The sequence below is a fragment of the Haliotis rufescens genome, unplaced genomic scaffold (genome assembly GCF_023055435.1).
Source record: "Haliotis rufescens isolate VD_foot unplaced genomic scaffold, xgHalRufe1.0.p SCAF_17, whole genome shotgun sequence".
Lineage (NCBI taxonomy): Eukaryota > Metazoa > Mollusca > Gastropoda > Lepetellida > Haliotidae > Haliotis > Haliotis rufescens.
Window position 1 is genome coordinate 4,813,425 of NW_025963857.1, and position 19,875 is coordinate 4,833,299.

The following is a 19,875-nucleotide window of genomic DNA, read 5'->3' on the forward strand; positions in this document are numbered from 1 at the left end:
GTCGCGTTGTCGCGTTGTCGCATTGTCGCGTTGTCGTGTTGTCGCATTGTCGCGCTTTGAATAATCTTTAGTATTTTACCAAAGCGCGACAATGCGACAACGCGACATTTTTTAAGGTCAAAACATGTCGCCCCATTTTGACACTTTTTGGTTGTTTTTGCAAGGGCGACCATGCGACAACGCGACCGTAGTATTCCATATATAGGGGAACTCACAATCACTAATGCAACTGAAGTAAGCACACACTTTAAAAAAAAGCCCCCCCCCCCCCCCGAGACAGTATATCAATCAACAGACAAAATGGCGATTTGTGGGCACGATAGAGGGGCGACGTCATTATCCCTAATTACGCCAATGTATGGCAAACCAAAAAGTGTATTTTCTCCGCTGTGAGACCAGTACCGTCGGACGGGCGGGGTTGCATTGAGGCCTGAGCGTTGAAGACCTGAAAAACACGACACCCACTAGAAATAGTAGGGGATCATGAAATATAAATGTTATGATCGGTCTAAAGAAGAAAGATCAGCTTTGAAAAATGATTAACAGAGAGAATACGGTTTCGGAACCAAAACCTTTCGCCCCAACATCCAGAAACGTTGCGCAGGCTAATTTATGGGCCAAGATTGAGAAAGAAGTCTATAAGTGTATGATCATTGCATGTAAGGTTTAATTACAAATTCTGCACTGCAATTATGATGTCACAACCTTATATATAAAGTTTAGATTAGACCTTTCAATATTCATATATACTACTAAAATAGTCAAGGACCATCCGATTCTTTTATTTTACTGACAAATTGCAATGACAGATTAACTGTAGTTATGTGATGTGAAGTGATGTTGGTTGTTTAGTATCAGCAATATTCCAGCTATGTGACGGCGGTCTGTAAGTAATCGAGTCTGGACCAGACAATCCAGTGATTGACATCATGAGCATCGATCCACGCAATTGGGATACGATGACCAAGTCTGCGAGCCTGACCACCCGATCCGTTAGTCGCCTCTCACGACAAGCATAGTAGCCTTTTACAGCAAGCATGGCTTGCTGAAGACCTATTCTACTCCGGATCTTCACGGGTCAGTAGTTATGTAATATATAGAGACATGCTTTGTTTCAAGGTAATTACGGGGGCATTGTAATTCACATCGACAACTTTAATTACTCAGCCCCTCAAATGTAGAAGTATGTTATCTTAGATTTGCCGACATTAATTTAACATTAAAAACTATTATGGGTCAATTCAATGTAGCACCAACAAACCGAAGTTTAATCATTCGTCATTGCGCATACATTTATGTATCTGCTGAGTATTGATCGCGGTCGATCCTGCCATACAGATGCGAGTATTTCACACTGATATAATTCGATATCCCGAGTGTTGCTATTGTGTCCCGCGAACGTCTCAGTAGCGACTCACAACCAACTGTGAACTGTGAACGTCACTACCACCTACTGCTGACGAAACGCTCCATGTATGGGGCCGTGGATCAGCCCGACGATAAGCGACCACGAAAAGGTAACCGAAATCGTTCTCGATTATTCCAATTTACTTCCAAACTTTCAAAATTATTATCACATCATCGTTGCCAAACCCATGGAACATTTCCTGGATGATATTATGCTCACATAAGAAGCCTCGGCCTAGAACAGCGAATGTGAACATGCTTTTGCCTGAGGTCAGATACGATTTTGTTTGTTTGTTCTTTACCGCCGCACTCAGCAATATTCTAGCTATATGATGGCGGACTGTAAATAATCGAGTCTGGACCAGACAATCCATTATTATTATTTTTATTAGTAAGCATATACTCCGAAACGTTCTGTTCCTCATAATAAAGAAGTTGACATCCATATATTCTCTTCCTTAACCAACGATCTTATTTTGACTACTGACACAATGTCGCACAACATTGCTATGTGATGTTGATGCTGCCAAGCAATACCGGATTCGACGTAATAAGCGATTCGCTCTAATAAGCGCCCAAGGCGATATTTGCTAATAATTGGCTAGTGAACAATCCCAATCAGCACCCCTTCCGATTGATCAATGTACACACGACTTATTTATTCGTGTATAATACGCACTCGTGTGTTATGTGCATCCTTAATTATTGGCAATTGAATTCTGGAAAATATACCTGTCGTATGTAAACATTTCAGGCTGTCAGCATAAACCACGAAATTTACGATCTTTCAACTCTTTTTTTTCCACCAAAATAATATTCTAATAAGAGCCCCTATTTCTAATTTTGAGAGCGCCCTGGGCGCTTATTACGTCGAATACGGTATTAGTGATACAACCACTGGGAGGTCTTTAACATGATCTAAACAACATTCTTCAGTTTCCATTTGTTGTTCAGCATACAACACTCCCTGGTGACAGCTTTCCATCGATTTCTTTTCATGGATTTCCATCATGGCGAATGGTAAGACCTCATCCCAGTTGTCCTGTTGAGGGTTGGCTTTGACCTTCAGGATTTGTGCTATGTCCTGGTTCTTCTATCGCAGACTATGTTGGTCTGATATTAATATGTAGTCATGTTTCATCTAATACAACTCACAGATTGCATTGACGAACTTGGAAGCGAATTGTCTTCCTTTGCCTGTGACTAATGTTCTTGGAGCTCCGTACATTCTAAAGACCTCTTTCACCAGCAAGTCCACAACTTCTGTAGCATCCAGCTTTCTCATTTGGAAACTCTCCATCCATTTTGTAAAGGAGTCAATGGAAGAAGTCAAATAGAAGAATGTACGAGTTAACGTTCTTGATCTTTGGCATTGGTCCAAGGATGTGGACATTGAGGCGTTCAAAAGTTCCCTCAATTCTCATTGGTCCAAGGATATCGACGTGGAAGGGTTCAAAGGTTCCCCATATTGGTATTGATACCATGGGTTCAGTTTTTTTGTGGCTTGCATATCCAGCAGATGTCACAGGTCTTGATGTAATCTTGTATGTCTTGGTACATGCTTGGCCAGTAGTATTTCCGCTGGATCCCACGTGGAGTCTCTTCCAAAATGGCACCACCCTACTTTCCGGTCCGGGCGTGGGACTGCTAAGTGTTCGCCCCGATTATGTTTCTGGGTTTGTCAGCACCATGCCCGTACTCGTGGGTTTCATCGAAGTGGTAAACGTCTAGGACCTGCATCACTTGGGGCTTTCCTCCCCAGTAAGCTGACACGCCGTGATATGACTGGAATACTGTTTAAAGCGGCCTTAAACACAACTCGCTCACATACTCCTTCGGGATTCTCCTCATCCCGCCGGATCATTGTGTCGTGTTTGATTAAATTCGTTACCATGCTATCTGTGTTACCATTCTGCATTATGGTCGTTATTGTAAAACAAATCTGATCAAAACATACGAGGCAGATCAATACTTCTAAATTGCTTATTCAAACCGTATGTAATACGATTATTCAATTATCCAGAATGTTGATGTAATTGAATTCTAGGGTATATATTGAATGATACTATTGCCGATCAGTCATACGAAAGTATGAAATTATTGTCCGTGAAAAAAAATCAAGGGGATGGAGTGTTAACACGCAAGCCTCCCTTGTTGCTGAATATTTCGGTGGCACTAAAAACTCTTAATATAAGGTTTCATTGAAGCTTGGCGCAAGAACAAAGAAAACCATAACAATGTGGAAATAAGGTGGACTAACGCCGGATAAAATAGCACTATTTTGAGATGATCATCAGTCCTGAATACAAAAGTCAGTGAGTTTTTTTCGACACAAGCACTATAAAGGATGACGACACCAAGATACTTATTCTGCAATACCACCAGTATGGAAAATTTAGGGTTTGGGCTTGATGACTTAACGTTTTAACAACGAGACTATTTCACGTTATAATACCCTCAGTAAAAGACATATACAAACAAGATAGGCAGAAGATATGACTATGACGCCATTTCAAGAAGCATCCAAGTTTCTGTGCCGATTATTATGGGCACACCATATATTTTACCCTTCGTATCACATATTCTACCGTCCCATGAACCCATGCTTGTCGTAAGAAGCGACTAACAGGAACAGGTGGTCAGTCTCGCTAACTTGGTTGATGGAAAATGTATTTTTTTTCCAATGGTCAAAAGTACGTATGTGGCATTACAAATAACCTATCAACCCACCCACCCTCAACCCCCCACCACACCCCACCTACCACTAGACCAGGGAGGCGGTCTGATTACTAAAGGTATTAAGACATGGATTGATATAATATCTAAGAGGAATAAACTTTTGTCTTAATAATGCGTAAAACGGGCAGATAAACACAACATGGACTTCGTCCTAAATACAACCATTGTTACATAGCTGACAAAAGCTTTGTGAATAAACAAGATCCTGTCTTCTGCCCAAATTACCCCGTATAGGCAATTCACTTAATCTCAACAGGCACAGCATACGCATATGATCTCAATATCTGAAAGCTGTAACATAATATTCCATATCCAATAATATGTTAACGTGTGAATAATACCTTCATTTACAAGACTCATATATTTTCATCTGGATACTCTGTTTGTTACAATCCAACAAACGATGTCTTAACGGCTGCAAGAAACAATTAACATCCTCAATACACTCTTCAAAAAAAGAAACGCACAGGTAGTATGTAGTTCATTGAACCTGACTACACAAAAAGTCCGGTATATAATTTGGATATATGTTTTTGGAAAATGTTGGTGGCCTGATATTCGACAAACGGTATTCAATATACAACAGGGAGCTGTTTCAACAGGACAACGCACACAGCTCGTGTCGCGGTAGACTACCTTCATAATGCCAACATCAACGCTTTGCCCTGGCCGTCGAGATCTCCACAAAACTGGCCAACGCGTTACAAGCAGAATGGCGCAGAATTCCGCAAGACGGAATTCGTACACTTATCCAGTCAGTGCCGAGGAGATGCAGAGCCGTGATTGCTGCCCGGGGCGGTCACACGAGATACTGAGTTCAGCGCAACCTTGTGGCCTTATGAGACATGACAATAACAGTTTTCAATGCCTTTGGACAACGACAACATGTGACTATCGAGCTCCAAAATTTCATATTTGTATCTATGATATTGAATTTAATATAGCGACTTTATTAGGTACATATATATATTTTCTCAAATCTACCGAACCGTGAACATCCGGGGTAGATTAGGTCTTCAGCAACCCATGCTTGCCGTAACAGGCAACTAACGGGATCGGGTGGTCAGACTCGCTGATTTGGTTGATGCATGTCCTCGTATCCCAATCGTGTATCCCAAACTGGATTGTTTGGTCCAGACTCGATTATTTACAGACCGCCGTCATATAGCTGGATTATAGCTGAGTGTGGCGTTAAACAACAAACCAACCAAACAACCAACCTAAAATCTACCTATGCGTTTCTTTTTTTGAAGAGTGTATTCTGCTCGTGCCACACATAAACAAATCCATAAATATCGAGTAATTATTTAACATGAGTTGCACAAGTAGCTCTACCACAGTCATTCAGCTTCTTCATTAACAAAAAACACCGTTTCCTAACGATTAGCATAATACATCTGTACTTAAGGTGCACGATATCGGTATAAATGGGTATAACGGAACAAGCATTATTGCAGATCACAAGAGTGTGGTATAACGCATATAAATCCTGATATTAACATCTCTGCACTGAAACTAAAAACATGAATTTCAAACTTGGAGCTATTGAGCTTATTTAGCGCTATAAAAGAGAGAAACGTGATGAAATACAGCTGTTTTGGTGATGTGCTGTGCCATTTATGCCCCTTCTCATGAGTCATATTCTTTAGGTAATCGATATATTGATTTGGAGTGCGTTTGAACAGTATTTCAGTTATATCACGGCTAGATGTGGTAGGAAAGCCTGAAGTGTATATCCGTGACAAAACAACACCAACGACAGTGTATGTGTTGACTTCAACTTTCCATTTGTCAACTTTGGCGTTTTTTCGAGCAATATTCCAACAGATCCAGCCTTTGGTGTCTACATGTTACAACTTTTGAGATACAATCCAACATGATCTTTCCACGAAGATCTCAAAGAGAGTAGGGGGCACGGGTGGCCCAGTCGTCTAAGGCGCCGCGATTCGCTGTGCAGAGTTGCGTCCCTTTGGCACGCCAGAAACCTATGATTGTGGGTTCGAATCCTGGTTCGCCCCAATTATGTTTCTAGGTTTGTCAGCACCATACCCGTGCTCGTGGGTTTCACCAAAGTGGTAAACGTCTGAGACCTGCATCACTTCGGGCTTTCCTCCCACATTAAGCTGACACACCGCGATATAACTGGAATACTGTTAAAAGCGGCGTTAAACCCAACTCACTCACTCACTCAAAGAGAGTCAAATAACTGTTGCTTGCTAGTTGTTTGGTCAGGGTTAAAACATTCAAGGCCTCGGTAAGGCTTTCAAAAAGTTCAATTGTGGACATTTTAAAGTCTGAGGCATCAGTGACCAAACGTATGTCCAATGCAATTCCCTATTTGACTGAGTGCCAATGTTTGTTGAGGTGAACAATTGACGTGCCTGTGCATGTATTTGTGAAGGGGGAGTTACCAGTGGAGCAGAATACGCTGACCTTACATACGCGAACACCTCACTATTTGGTGGTTTATAAAAACCATGCCAATGGTGTAGTCGGAATCTTACAATTGAGTCTGCTTTCGGTGTTTGTTTTTTTGTATGGCGGTGAAAAGGGATCTGTCTCTTTTATTTTGACGTTTACCAGTTAAAACACGACAAAATTTTTCTGTGAAACTGTTTAGTTTGATTTAGGGCATACAGACGTGAGCATGTGCTGTCTGACGGTATCTTCCGAGACATCGGTGACAGCGGAGTTGCTAGCGTTCCAAGATTTATTCAGATGCAGTGTGACTTTGCAGTTGTTGTTGTTGTTGTTGCTTTAAGTGTTTAAGAGGTCGCCTTCTGCCTTAGCAATATCGGCAGACCTGTCCCTCTTTAGGAGTCATGTGTGTGAGTAGGGTACACATATCTATTGTCAGTTTTAATATTGATAGGATTTCTATTTTCTTATTGATATGATTTCATTTTTGATTTTTAGAAATTGATAGAATTTCTGTGGCTGCTCTGTTTGTATACATTCGAGTTGCTGTCCATCTCTCAGAAATAGAGTAAGTTTGGCCTTCGCTATTGCATCTCTTGGCTTTAGGAGATCTGTGACAGATAGCGGATCTAACTGCAATTCTTGTTTTAAGGAGCCCGGGCTGGGGCATGGTCTGGTTGACTGCAAGATGGGCATACCTTGTCATCGTGCTTTTTGTGACCTAGATGGCTCCATCGACTTTCATTATGAGTATGGCTTTTTGTGGATTTTGGGTTGAATTTTGTACAGCCATATACCTATCTTACTTGCATCCCGTTAGGCTTTTTGGACAATGGAGGCTTTGATTTTGCTTTCCATCTCCAGTTTGCTGAAGGCTGTATCTCCGCCTTGTCTAGTCATATATACGTATGCACACGTGCAATTAGTTTCTTAAGTGGTTTCATCCCTATTTGACAGTGGTTCATAAACACGTGCTTTTTAGTTGGCGTCGTACAACGGAGATTCTTATAGTTATGGAAATGGTTTGTTGTTTTATATTTTATCCATCTCATATCAACACCGCTTAGGTGCACTAGCCGCCGTTTGACTAGGACTATGTTGTGTGCGGGTGATGGTAGTGTGATGGTTAGTCGGGTATTAGGTATTGCCTTGAGTATGATTCTTGGTTTGTCTGCACCAAATCTAGCTCGTGGGTCTAACCACAGTGGTGAACATCTGAAACCTGCAGCACTTCGGATTTTCCTCCCAGATTAACCTGACGTACTGTGATATCACTGGAATACTGTTCAAAGCGACGTTAAAGCAATTTCACTTAATCTAAATAATAGTATTTTTATTGGAGTCCAAACTATCGGGGCGGACCGATATTCGAACCACACATTATTTGGAACATAACGAGTCATGAACATTCATATGCACTAGCATATCCAAAATCAGGTAGGCAACATACATAATTCCCAACTAACCAATATGCCTAAATCAATATACAGTAAACTTCGTTTATAACGAACACGCTTATAACGAACAGACCGATATAACGAACTTATTTTTTAGTCCCGACCATTTCTTGTATAAATGCTGTATATGCCTATAACGAACTACGGTTATTACGAACTAAAATTAGTGGTCCCTTCGAGTTCGTTATAACCGTAGTTTACTGTAGACAATATCAATTATTTATACATGCGCTTTGTGAATTGCACAATGAAACATTGCATCATGTTTTATCACTTTTACCATTATCAATACACTCTATATTCATTCGTATATGGGTACAATGTGTGAAGCCCATTTCTGGTGTCCCCCGCCGTGATATTGCTGGAATATTGCTAAAAGCGGCGTAAAACCATACTCACTCACTCACTCATTCGTATATAAGAATCGTTTTAGAGGACCATATGCATATTTTTTCAGATTATGCCAACGCTAATAGCTCTGTTCATCGCAGCTGTTGTTTCATGTAAGTAGCTTGAATAAGTTATGTTTACAGTGTAGTAATACAGCAATCATATACAACTGTATATTCCAAATTCACATTATGGATACAATAAAGTTAATGTATTTCTTTGATGTATACTTCATATATCTATAAACATGGGGCATGGCCTGGGTTATACAACCAGCAACGCAACAAATAGTATTCGAGGTCGCTCTTTTTCAGCATCCAATGCCTGCCGTAAAAGGCGACTATGCTTGTCGTAAGAGGCGACTAACGGGATCGGGTGGTCAGGCTGGCTGACTTGGTTGATGCATGTCATCGTATCCTAATGGCATGGATCGATGCTCATGAAGTCAGTCACTGGATTGTCTGTTCCAGACTCGATTATTTACAGACAGCCGTCATACAGCTGGAATATTGTTGAGTGCGGCGTTAAACAACAAACAAACAAACACACAAGCACACAAACAAACAAACAAACAAACAATCCTTCTGTGACGCTTCTTCCTTCAGTTCACCCCGATTATGTTTCAAGGTTTGTCAGCACCATACCAGTGCTCATAGGGGTCTGAGACCTGCATCACTTGCGACTTTCATCCCTCGTAAGCTGGACAGGCCATGATTGAACTAGAATACTGTTAGAAGCGGCGTTAAACTCAACTCACTCCAAATAATGTTTTTTCATTGGAGTCCCATCTATCGGGGCGGACGGGATTCGAACCCACACATATAACTTCTGTCTACCAGAGAATCAACTTAGAATATTCTGATTTTAAAGAAATGGTTCATCGTTTATCTTATACACATTCGTGTAAATGCAAGCAAAACTCATGCATTAACGTGTCTGGTTCAAAACTGGATGACGCAAAAGAAACCAAGATGCAAAGACGCAAACAAATAACCAGTTGCATCATCGCACAGTGTCAGATATACCTGTTTTTAAAGACACCAATCCTATCTATAGAAGGACCTGTGTGGCCCAGTCGTCTAGTCGCTCTGCAGAGTTGCGTCCCTTGGGCGTGCCAGAAACTTAAGATTGCGTGTTCGAATCCCGTTTTACCCTGACTGTTTCTAGCTTTGTCAGCACCATACCCGTGGTAAACGTCCAAGAACTGCTTTACTTCGGGTTTCTCTACCACATGAAGCTGACATGCCGTGATATTATTGGAATACTGCTCAATACGGCGACAAACTCATGTAACTTACTCCTTACAGGTGTCGAGTGTAGCAGCCTGACAGGCAAACATTTCTACATGTATACGGGCAAAAAGACATGGAACGAATCAAGGACAATATGCGAGGACAATGGAACACGCCTGGCTAAGATAGACAATCAGCAGACAGTGGATGCTCTTATTGCTTATGCAGAGACTGAACATTGGCAAAATGACATGTATGACAGAATTTTACTGTAACTATTTTTGATGAACTATATGAAGTACATGGAAACAAAATAATTATCAAAATTCTTTCCTCCTGAAATATATAAAATATAGACTTTTTAGTGTTGGTGAAGTGTGATGCAAGTCAGCTTCTCAAATTAAAAATACAAGCTGCAACACTCCATAATAATTAGATAACTCTGCTCAGGAACAGATGGTCACTGGATTGTCAAAGTTGGTACTACACTTAGGATTAACGTCGTTGTAGTCGCAGATTGTAGTAGGTGTTTACCACTTCCACAATGATAATAAGTGGGGCGGAACTGGGTTCGAATCTACCACAAATATATTTTTTTGCAAGATAATGGTAGCGTAAAATAGTTTTGTTTTTGGTTGTATTTTTCAAGTCACATTTACAAATAAAACTCAGCAGCTTAAAAATGTAAGTTTAAAATATAGTACATGTACATATAGCAGAGAGTTAGAAAGAAAGTACCGATTTACTCATAAAGTTTACATAAATAAATTATTCATGTATATCTTTGACCTTAGGGCAAACCATTTCTGGATTGGACTGAACTGTGACAAACAATTTCTGTACCGGTGGGATCACTGTGAGGCTGTTGATAGTTCGTCCTTTACATTCTGGGATGATGAAAAAAAGGATCAGACAAAACTTTGTGTTTATGCTGAAAAGGACACATTGAAATGGTTCAGCGAAAAGTGTGACAGCAGTGGCTATCAGTATCTGTGCCAGAAAGACACGGGTGAGTAACCAGACGCCAGGGCCCCGTTGCACAAAGCGATCTTAGCGCTAAGGTGATCGTAACTCCCATACTTTAACATAGACATACGAAAGTCGTAGCGCTGAGGTCGCTTTGTGCAACAGCGTCCAGGGAAGCAATCTTAGTGTTAGGACCGTAGATTGACATTGACCTAAGATATTGGAACGGGTCTTACGGCATCATGCCACGTAAAATCCTTTCTTCTACGTCCGTCGTAACCATTACTATTATACTTGCGAAGTCTTAAGGTCTCATAAACTCTTTACTCTGTCAAAAGAATACACCCGTTACATATTCCGCATCGGAAAAAATGGTATAAATAATGCAGGGTAAAACCCGTTTGTTTACGTTACCGCATTGTGTTTACGTATTTACGAATGTGTATACGATTGGAATCGCTCCGGAAACCAAGTTTTAGGCATACCCGTTTGTAGTCGGTAAACCAAGAAATGCGGTGGAGGTGAACAACTGGTTTGCACCAACGTAACAAATGAAATTATTTAATTTGAAAGGAGTCGCTTTTACTAGAATGGTAACTGCTAAGACAACTTTATACTTGTTGTGTATAGCACCATATGCCGCATAAACTTCTTTTGGGCAACATTTGAAGTTCATCATCGAATATATGCAATGTAGGCGCGGCGAAAATGCGTCGAAAGGATGTCTCTTCACTATCAGTAAACAGAAAGTTTCAGTGACAATTCCGATCGACTTTCTCCGAGTAATCCGAAGACAATCTCAGTTTTATGGCACATACATTATACATGAAGTAATCGTGTGAATATTGCGAGTGATGAGGTAAGTAAAACCTTTCATTTTCATCATAAGCCATTTACTTTTTCAAATGTTATTAAATGTTTTGGGTTATTGTGAGGAACGCGCTTATAGTTCTGAGAAATTGTGGAATGGGATATAAGCAAGAAGCGACTGTTACTTCCTTGTTCCGGTTCCAGGTCCCTGTACTTATACAGAGCACACTGGGACGTGTTCGGGATCTAGTCATGAGGAGACTTCTGACAATGCTGTTGTGGATGTCGCTGAATGTGAAGACTTGTGTAGTAACACCACAAAGGACGAGCTAGCGTGTTGGATGTACAGTTACGACAATCCGACCTGTACACTGTATTTCGACAAGGACCCACGGGCATGTACAAAACCTTCAACGGACGCTACAACCAAGACACGGACCTGCTTTACATGTGTGTATAAATGTGTGTTCACTCTGTTACTGACACCTTCCCAAAGAAATGCAAAAGAACACTGATTTACCTGGTTCACAATCGAATATTTGTCTGTTGTTTAACGCCGCACTCATCAATATTCCAGCTGTATGACGGCGGTCTGTAAGTAATCGAGTCTGGACCAGACAACCCAGTGATTGGTATACGGTGACAGGCATCAAACAAGTCAGTGAACCTGACCACCCGATCCCGTTAGTCGCCTCTGACAGGCAACGAGGCCTCTTACGCATGTGTTGCTGAAGACCTATTCTACCCCGGATCTTTACGGGTTAACTCAATAACATCCCATCCTATTGTTACCTGGCCGAAACACAACATTCACGTTCGTCTGCACAACTAGTGAGTGAGTGAGTACGGTTTTACGCCGCTTTTAGCAATACTCCAGCAATATCACGCCGGGGGACACCAGAAATGGGTTTCACACATTGTACCCATGTCGGGAATCGAACCCGGGTCTTCGGCGTGACGAGCGAACACTTTAACCACGAGGCTACCCCCCCCCCACCCCCCCCACCCCCCACCCCCCACCCCTCACCCCACACACACACATCCCACCCCTCCTCTTACATAAGGTAATACTTATAAGGCGACTTATATTTATTCATATATTCTTGATGTAACCGAAATGTAGTTCACATTCACTATATCTTCTGTGTAATTTCGTTTTTTGCCGACAGTCGAAACTTTTGCTTCGCCCTCAAAGGACAGCAACTCTAACAACAAACGAATTATCGACTGCGACTTATACACAACCCCTGCTGCAGCTACCTCAGCACCAACGACAGCATTCTCCACTACCACCATGGCAACTACCACCACAACTACGACACTAGCAGCAACTTCTACCACTACCATCGCACCTACTGTTACAACAACAAAGGCTCGCATTACACCTATTTCTACCAACACAGAGTCAACAATCAATCCTGCACAAACAGCTGATTCTACCAGGGACACTGAGGTAACCACATCATCAACAACTACTCCAACTACCCCAGTCACTATAATCATCACTTCGGCAATTAATCCATCTACCCCAGACACTGCAAGTATCACCATGCCAACTACTCCAACTACCCCAGTCACTACAAGTATCACCATGGGAACTACTCCAACTACCCCGGCCACTGCAAGTATCACCATGGGAACTACTCCAACTACCCCGGCCACTGCAAGTATCACCATGGGAACTACTCCAACTACCCCGGCCACTGCAAGTGTCACCATGGGAACTACTCCAACTACCCCGGCTACTGCAAGTATCACCATTGCAACTATTCCAACTACCCCGGCCACTGCAAGTTTCACCATTGGAACTACTCCAACTACCCCGGCCACTGCAAGTATGACCAGGGCAACTATTCTGGCCACTGCAAGTATGACCATGGGAACTACTCCAACTACCCCGGCCACTGCAAGTATGACCAGGGCAACTATTCGGGCCACTGCAAGTATCACCATGGCAACTACTCCAACTACCCCGGCCACTGCAAGTGTCACCATGGGAACTACTCCAACTACCCTGGTCACTGCAAATATCACCATGGCAACTACTCCAACTACCCCGGCCACTGCAAGTATCACCATGGGAACTACTCCAACTACCCCGGCCACTGCAAGTATGACCATGGGAACTACTCCAACTACCCCAGCCACTGCAAGTATCACCATTGGAACTACTCCAACTACCCCGGCCACTGCAAGTATGACCAGGGCAACTACCCCGGCCACTGCAAGTATCACCATGGCAACTACTCCAACTACCCCGGCCACTGCAAGTATCACCATGGGAACTACTCCAACTACCCTGGCCACTGCAAATATCACCATGGCAACTACTCCAACTACCCCGGCCACTGCAAGTATCACCATGGGAACTACTCCAACTACCCCGGCCACTGCAAGTATCACCATGGGAACTACTCCAACTACCCCGGCTACTGCAAGTATCACCATGGGAATTACTCCAACTACCCCGGCCACTACAAGTTTCACCATTGGAACTACTCCAACTACCCCGGCCACAGCAAGTATCACCATGGGAACTACTCCAACTACCCCGGCCACTGCAAGTATCACCAGGGCGACTACTCCAACTACCCCGGCCACTGCAAGTATCATCATGGGAACTACTCCAACTACCCTGGCCACTGCAAGTATCACCATGGGAACTACTCCAACTACCCCGGCTACTGCAAGTATCACCATGGGAACTACTCCAACTACCCCGTCCACTCCAAGTTTCACCATTGGAACTACTCCAACTACCCCGGCCACTGCAAGTATGACCAGGGCAACTATCCTGGCCACTGCAAGTATGACCATGGGAACTACTCCAACTACCCCGACCACTGCAAGTATGACCATGGGAACTACTCCAACTACCCCGGCCACTGCAAGTATCACCATTGGAACTACTCCAACTACCCTGGCCACTGCAAATATCACCATGGGAACTACTCCAACTACCCCGGCCACTGCAAGTATGACCATGGGAACTACTCCAACTACCCCGGCCACTGCAAGTATCACCATGGGAACTACTCCAACTACCCCGGCCACTCCAAGTTTCACCATGGCAACTACTCCAACTACCCCGGCCACTGCAAGTATCACCATGGGAACTACTCAAACTACCCCGGCCACTGCAAGTATCACCATGGGAACTACTCCAACTACCCCGGCCACTCCAAGTATCACCATGGCAACTACTCCAACTACCCCGGCTACTGCAAGTATCACCATGGCAACTGATCCAACTACCCCGGCCACTGCAAATATCACCATTGCAACTACACCAGCTACCCTGGCCACTGCAAGTATCACCATGGGAACTACTCCAACTACCCCGGCCACTGCAAGTATCACCATGGGAACTACTCCAACTACCCCGGCCACTGCAAGTATCACCATGGCAACTACTCCAACTACCCTGGCTACTGCAAGTATCACCATGGCAATTGATCCAACTACCCCGGCCACTGCAAATATCACCATTGCAACTACACCAGCTACCCTGGCCACTGCAAGTATGACCATTGGAACTACTCCAACTACCCCGGCCACTGCAAATATCACCATTGCAACTACACTTACTACACCGGCCACTGCAAGTATCATCTTTGCAACTATTCCAACTACCCCGGCCACTGCAAGTATCACCATGGGAACTACTCCAACTACCCCGGCCACTGCAAGTATCACCATGGGAACTACTCCAACTACCCCGGCCACTGCAAGTATGACCATGGGAACTACTCAAACTACCCCGGCTACTGCAAGTATCACCATGGGAACTACTCAAACTACCCCGGCCACTCCAAGTTTCACCATGGGAACTACTCCAACTACCCCGGCCACTGCAAGTATGACCATGGGAACTACTCCAACTACCCCGGCTACTGCATGTATCACCATGGGAACTACTCCAACTACCCTGGCCACAGCAAGTATGACCATGGGAACTACTCCAACTACCCCGGCTACTGCAAGTATCACCATGGGAACTACTCCAACTACCCCGGCCACTGCAAGTATGACCATGGGAACTACTCAAACTACCCCGGCTACTGCAAGTATCACCATGGGAACTACTCAAACTACCCCGGCCACTCCAAGTTTCACCATTGGAACTACTCCAACTACCCCGGCCACTGCAAGTATGACCAGGGCAACTACCCCGACCACTGCAAGTATGACCATGGGAACTACTCCAACTACCGCGGCCACTGCAAGTGTCACCATGGCAACTACTCCAACTACCCCAGCCACTGCAAGTTTCACCATGGCAACTACTCCAACTACATCGGCCACTGCAAGTATGACCAGGGCAACTACTCCAACTACCCGGGCCACTGCAAGTATCACCATGGCAACTACTCCAACTACCCCGGCCACTGCAAGTATCACCATGGGAACTACTCCAACTACCCCGGCCACTGCAAGTATCACCATGGCAACTACACCAACTATCCTAGCCACTGCAAGTGTCACCATGGCAACTACTCTGACTACCCTGGCAACTGCAAGTATGACCAGGGCAACTACTCCAAATACCTTGGCAACTGCAAGTATCACCATGGCAGCTACTCCAACTACCCCGGCCACTGCAAATATCACCATGGCAACTGCTCCAACTACCCTGGCCACAGCAAGTATCACTATGGGAACTACCACGACTAACTCGCCTACTGGTGCTCCATCAGCTACTACTGCACGGGCGTCGTCAACAGCAACGGACACAGCGATCTCTCCTTCACAAAGCGTAATGGCTACACCCACCGCATCATCAGAGACGACAATGTCTTCAACAGCCACCATGTTCTCATGGCCTTCCGTGGCAAGTAAGCTGAAGTAATATAATACAAAGGAAATAATAGCTTTAACCGGGTAATGTGCTATAGGGCCAGATTAACTGTTTCATTTCGTGCTTCCACCACCATACCTTTACAATAATCTGATATCCGACTTTGTGTATCGACCTGTACAAAAATAATTAACCAGCATTTACAGCATTTGCAACATAAGAGTGAGTAAGTATTGTTTTACGCCGCATTTAGCAATATTATAGCAATTCCAGCGGGTGACACCAGAAATGGGCTCCACACAATATTCCCATATGGGGATTCGACCCCGGTCTTAGGCACGACCAGTGGACGCTCATCAGCAGGCTGCCCCACCGCCCCTGCACCCCTAAGAAATACCCCCCACGAGGGCTGGGACGGGTAACTCGGCTACTCGGGATCGGGTGGTTACTACCCGGATAACCACGGGACCCCCGGGCCCTAGGTTAGTCACGTTTAATGACAAAACTTATCGAAAACTCTACGGTCACACTACATGTCACTAATGTTCCCGTTTCTTTCTGACTATGCACGCATTCCTGCTGACTTTTATATGCTTGAAAAGAAGATAAAACTTCATGCAGTAAACTTCAGTGTATGCATGACCAGATCGTTTTATACGTGTAGCTAAATACATTTTGCCAGGGCTACGGTCGAACTTTTCCCAATCCGACAGTTTGTACCTATCTCTTGAGACCTACAGCGGGTACCCGGGTAGGGTCGGGTAATAGCGGGGTGGGTACCCGGGTAGTAAATGTTGAATCGTCCCAGCCCTACCTCCCATCTGTGTACTAAAATATATTAATAATATAGAATAATATCGCTTGCGGTACAATATATTTCAGATTCTTCTGGGAACAGCAAGATGTGTCCGTGTTTGATGTGCGCTGAAACACAAACTGTGACCGAGATACGGCGTATCATAGACGCCATTCTCCTGCTCCTGAAGTTAGACAAATCCAAGCTGTCAGCCACCAGAAGGAAGCGGGAGTCAGCGCCGGACGACAGACCCTCAGCACAGGCCATTGGCTACTCGGGAATAATCTTCATCGTCATCACATTCAGTTTCTTTGTCCTGAGTGATTTAATACGACTCTGTCAGTTTCTCTCCGGCAACAATCAAAACCACAATTACAGATCAAGAACAATGCCTGAGGAGTGAGTGAGTATGGTTTTACGCCGCGTTTAGCAATATTCCAGCAATATCACAGCAGGGGACACCAGAAATAGGCTTCACTCGTACCCATGCGGGGAATCGAACCCGGTTATTAGGCATGACGAGTGGACGCTTTAACCACCAGGCTACCCCACCGCATCTTAAGTCACACTATCTTGTGTATGAGTTCCCGAGCACATAAATATATTAAGTATCGTGAAAAAAAAGTAAATGAAAAAAAGCAATATGACAGTAAAGGTTTGGAAACTTTTGGTATCGTGTCCTAATACGTAGAGCGTATGTTAGAAATGCGTTTGTTATACAGGGGTAAATTTCACAACAAATTTGTATGTTACCAGCAGGGCTTGCTCCTTTTCAAAGTTACTGGCCCTTCTCCAAACCACCAAAACTAAATGGTGGTGGCCGCGAAGTGGCCGAACCTAACGTCGTGTAGCCACCTAGCAGGGATCTGAAAAATGTTGAACTCCTCATCCCTAAAACGTTTTTTCCAGAAATCTGAGATTAAATCTTGGTTCCATTTGCCTCATTTCATGGCGATTAATGAACAAAATAAAGTTGTGTACGCAACATTACAAAATGGCGTCCGAGGTGATCCAACTAAAAAACTTAAACATACACGGAGAAGGGGTGAAATGTTGACTTGCCATCTACTTAACGTTCCAGCAAGCCCTTGTAATTTTAACTGGCCACATAGCAGTGAAATCGGCCCTGTTATATCTATTTCAGTGTGACGTTACTTGTACTGTCAACCATTAGTTTCCTCTTGGCCTTTGCTGATGACCAAGCTGTTGTCTTACAAATATTGTAATACATTACATAGAATAAAAATTCTTGTGAAGACGTACTATCTTTTTGAGTTATCAACACATCTGGGATTGTATATAAACATTCGGGGTACTATTTCCCCCCGTAGCATATAACAGCGTTCATGGTGAGTTAAAGAACAAATATTTAAAGTTGTAAACAGGACAAAATAAAACAGAACATGTTTTTGCTTATGGTAATTATATTTTGTTTCCAAATATGCACTAATGATTTTGTTTCCATATATGAACTAATTATGAACTATCGTTGACGAGTGCGCTTATAGTCATGGATTACTACAAGGGACATTGTCGCGTTGTCGCATTGTCGCATTGTCGCGCTTTGAATAATCTTTAGTATTTTACCAAAGTGCGACAACGCGAAACTTTTAAGGTCAAAATATGTCGCCCCATTTTGACACTTTTTGGTTGTTTTTGCAAGGGCGACCATGCGACAACACGACCGTAGTATTCCATATATAGGGGAACTCACAATCACTAATGCAACTGAAGTAAGCACACACTTTAAAAAAAAGCCCCTCCCCCGAGACAGTATCTCAATCAACAGACAAATGGCGATTTGTGGGCACGATAGAGGGGTGACGTCATTATCCCTAATTACGCGAATGTATGGCAAACCAAAAAGTGTATTTTCTCCGCTGTGAGACCAGTACCGTCGGACGGGCGGGGTTGCATTGAGGCCTGAGAGTGAAAGACCTGAAAAACACGACACCCACTAGAAATAGTAGGGGATCATGAAATATAAATGTTATGATCGGTCTAAAGAAGAAAGATAAGCTTTGAAGAAATGATTAACAGAGAGAGTACGGTTTCGGAACCAAAACCTAACGCCCCAACATCCAGAAACGTTGCGCAGGCTAATTTATGGGCCAAGATTGAGAAAGAAGTCTATACGTGTATGATCATTGCATGTAAGGTTTAATTACAAATTCTGCACTGCAATTATGATGTCACAACCTTATATATAAAGTTTAGATTAGACCTTTCAATATTCATATATACTACTAAAATAGTCAAGGACCATCCGATTCTTTTATTTTACTGACAAATTGCAATGACAGATTAACTGTAGTTATGTGATGTGAAGTGATGTTGGTTGTTTAGTATCAGCAATATTCCAGCTATGTGACGGCGGTCTGTAAGTAATCGAGTCTGGATCAGACAATCCAGTGATTGACATCATGAGCATCGATCCACGCAATTGGGATACGATGACCAAGTCAGCGAGCCTGACCACCCGATCCGTTAGTCGCCTCTCACGACAAGCATAGTAGCCTTTTACAGCAAGCATGGCTTGCTGAAGACCTATTCTACCCCGGATCTTCACGGGTCTGTAGTTATGTAATATATGGAGACATGCTTTGTTCAAGGTAATTACGGGGGCATTGTAATTCACATCGACAACTTTAATTACTCAGCCCCTCAAATGTAGAAGTATGTTATCTTAGATTTGCCGACATTAATTTAACATTAAAAACTATTATGGGTCAATTCAATGTAGCACTAACAAACCGAAGTTTAATCATTTGTCATTGCGCATACATTTATGTATCTCCTGAGTATTGATCGCGGTCGATCCTGCCATACAGATGCGAGTATTTCACACTGATATAATTCGAT

General features: G+C 43.4%; 3 protein-coding genes across 3 annotated transcripts; all 3 read left to right on the forward strand.

Annotated features, from left to right (window-relative positions):
* Positions 1-10,417: 10,417 nt before the first annotated feature.
* On the forward strand, positions 10,418-14,783 carry LOC125381099 (probable serine/threonine-protein kinase clkA). The gene is made up of 3 exons (XM_048397314.1): positions 10,418-10,652; positions 11,624-11,873; positions 12,952-14,783. Exons 1-3 carry the CDS (start codon positions 10,418-10,420, stop codon positions 14,663-14,665), a joined length of 2,199 nt encoding a protein of 732 aa, XP_048253271.1. The 3' UTR covers positions 14,666-14,783.
* On the forward strand, positions 14,739-15,609 carry LOC125381100 (histidine-rich glycoprotein-like). The gene is made up of 3 exons (XM_048397315.1): positions 14,739-14,936; positions 15,026-15,566; positions 15,605-15,609. The coding sequence occupies exons 1-3, from the start codon at positions 14,739-14,741 to the stop codon at positions 15,607-15,609; spliced, it is 744 nt and encodes a 247-aa protein (XP_048253272.1).
* A 4-nt stretch (positions 15,610-15,613) lies between these two features.
* On the forward strand, positions 15,614-18,212 carry LOC124119489 (cell wall protein DAN4-like). The gene is made up of 2 exons (XM_048397440.1): positions 15,614-16,254; positions 17,100-18,212. Exons 1-2 carry the CDS (start codon positions 15,654-15,656, stop codon positions 17,414-17,416), a joined length of 918 nt encoding a protein of 305 aa, XP_048253397.1. The 5' UTR covers positions 15,614-15,653; the 3' UTR covers positions 17,417-18,212.
* Positions 18,213-19,875: the final 1,663 nt, after the last annotated feature.

Coding starts and splice junctions, on each gene's coding strand:
- LOC124119489 (XM_048397440.1), top strand. CDS start 15,654: ATGGCAACTACTCCAACTACCCCAGCCACTGCAAGTTTCACCATGGCA. Junction 16,255..17,099: donor CTCATGGCCTTCCGTGGCAA/GTAAGCTGAAGT, acceptor AATATATTTCAG/ATTCTTCTGGGAACAGCAAG.
- LOC125381099 (XM_048397314.1), top strand. CDS start 10,418: ATGTATATCTTTGACCTTAGGGCAAACCATTTCTGGATTGGACTGAAC. Junction 10,653..11,623: donor TCTGTGCCAGAAAGACACGG/GTGAGTAACCAG, acceptor TTCCGGTTCCAG/GTCCCTGTACTTATACAGAG. Junction 11,874..12,951: donor CGGACCTGCTTTACATGTGT/GTATAAATGTGT, acceptor CATCTACCCCAG/ACACTGCAAGTATCACCATG.
- LOC125381100 (XM_048397315.1), top strand. CDS start 14,739: ATGGGAACTACTCCAACTACCCCGGCCACTGCAAGTATCACCATGGGA. Junction 14,937..15,025: donor CACCAGCTACCCTGGCCACT/GCAAGTATGACC, acceptor GGCCACTGCAAG/TATCATCTTTGCAACTATTC.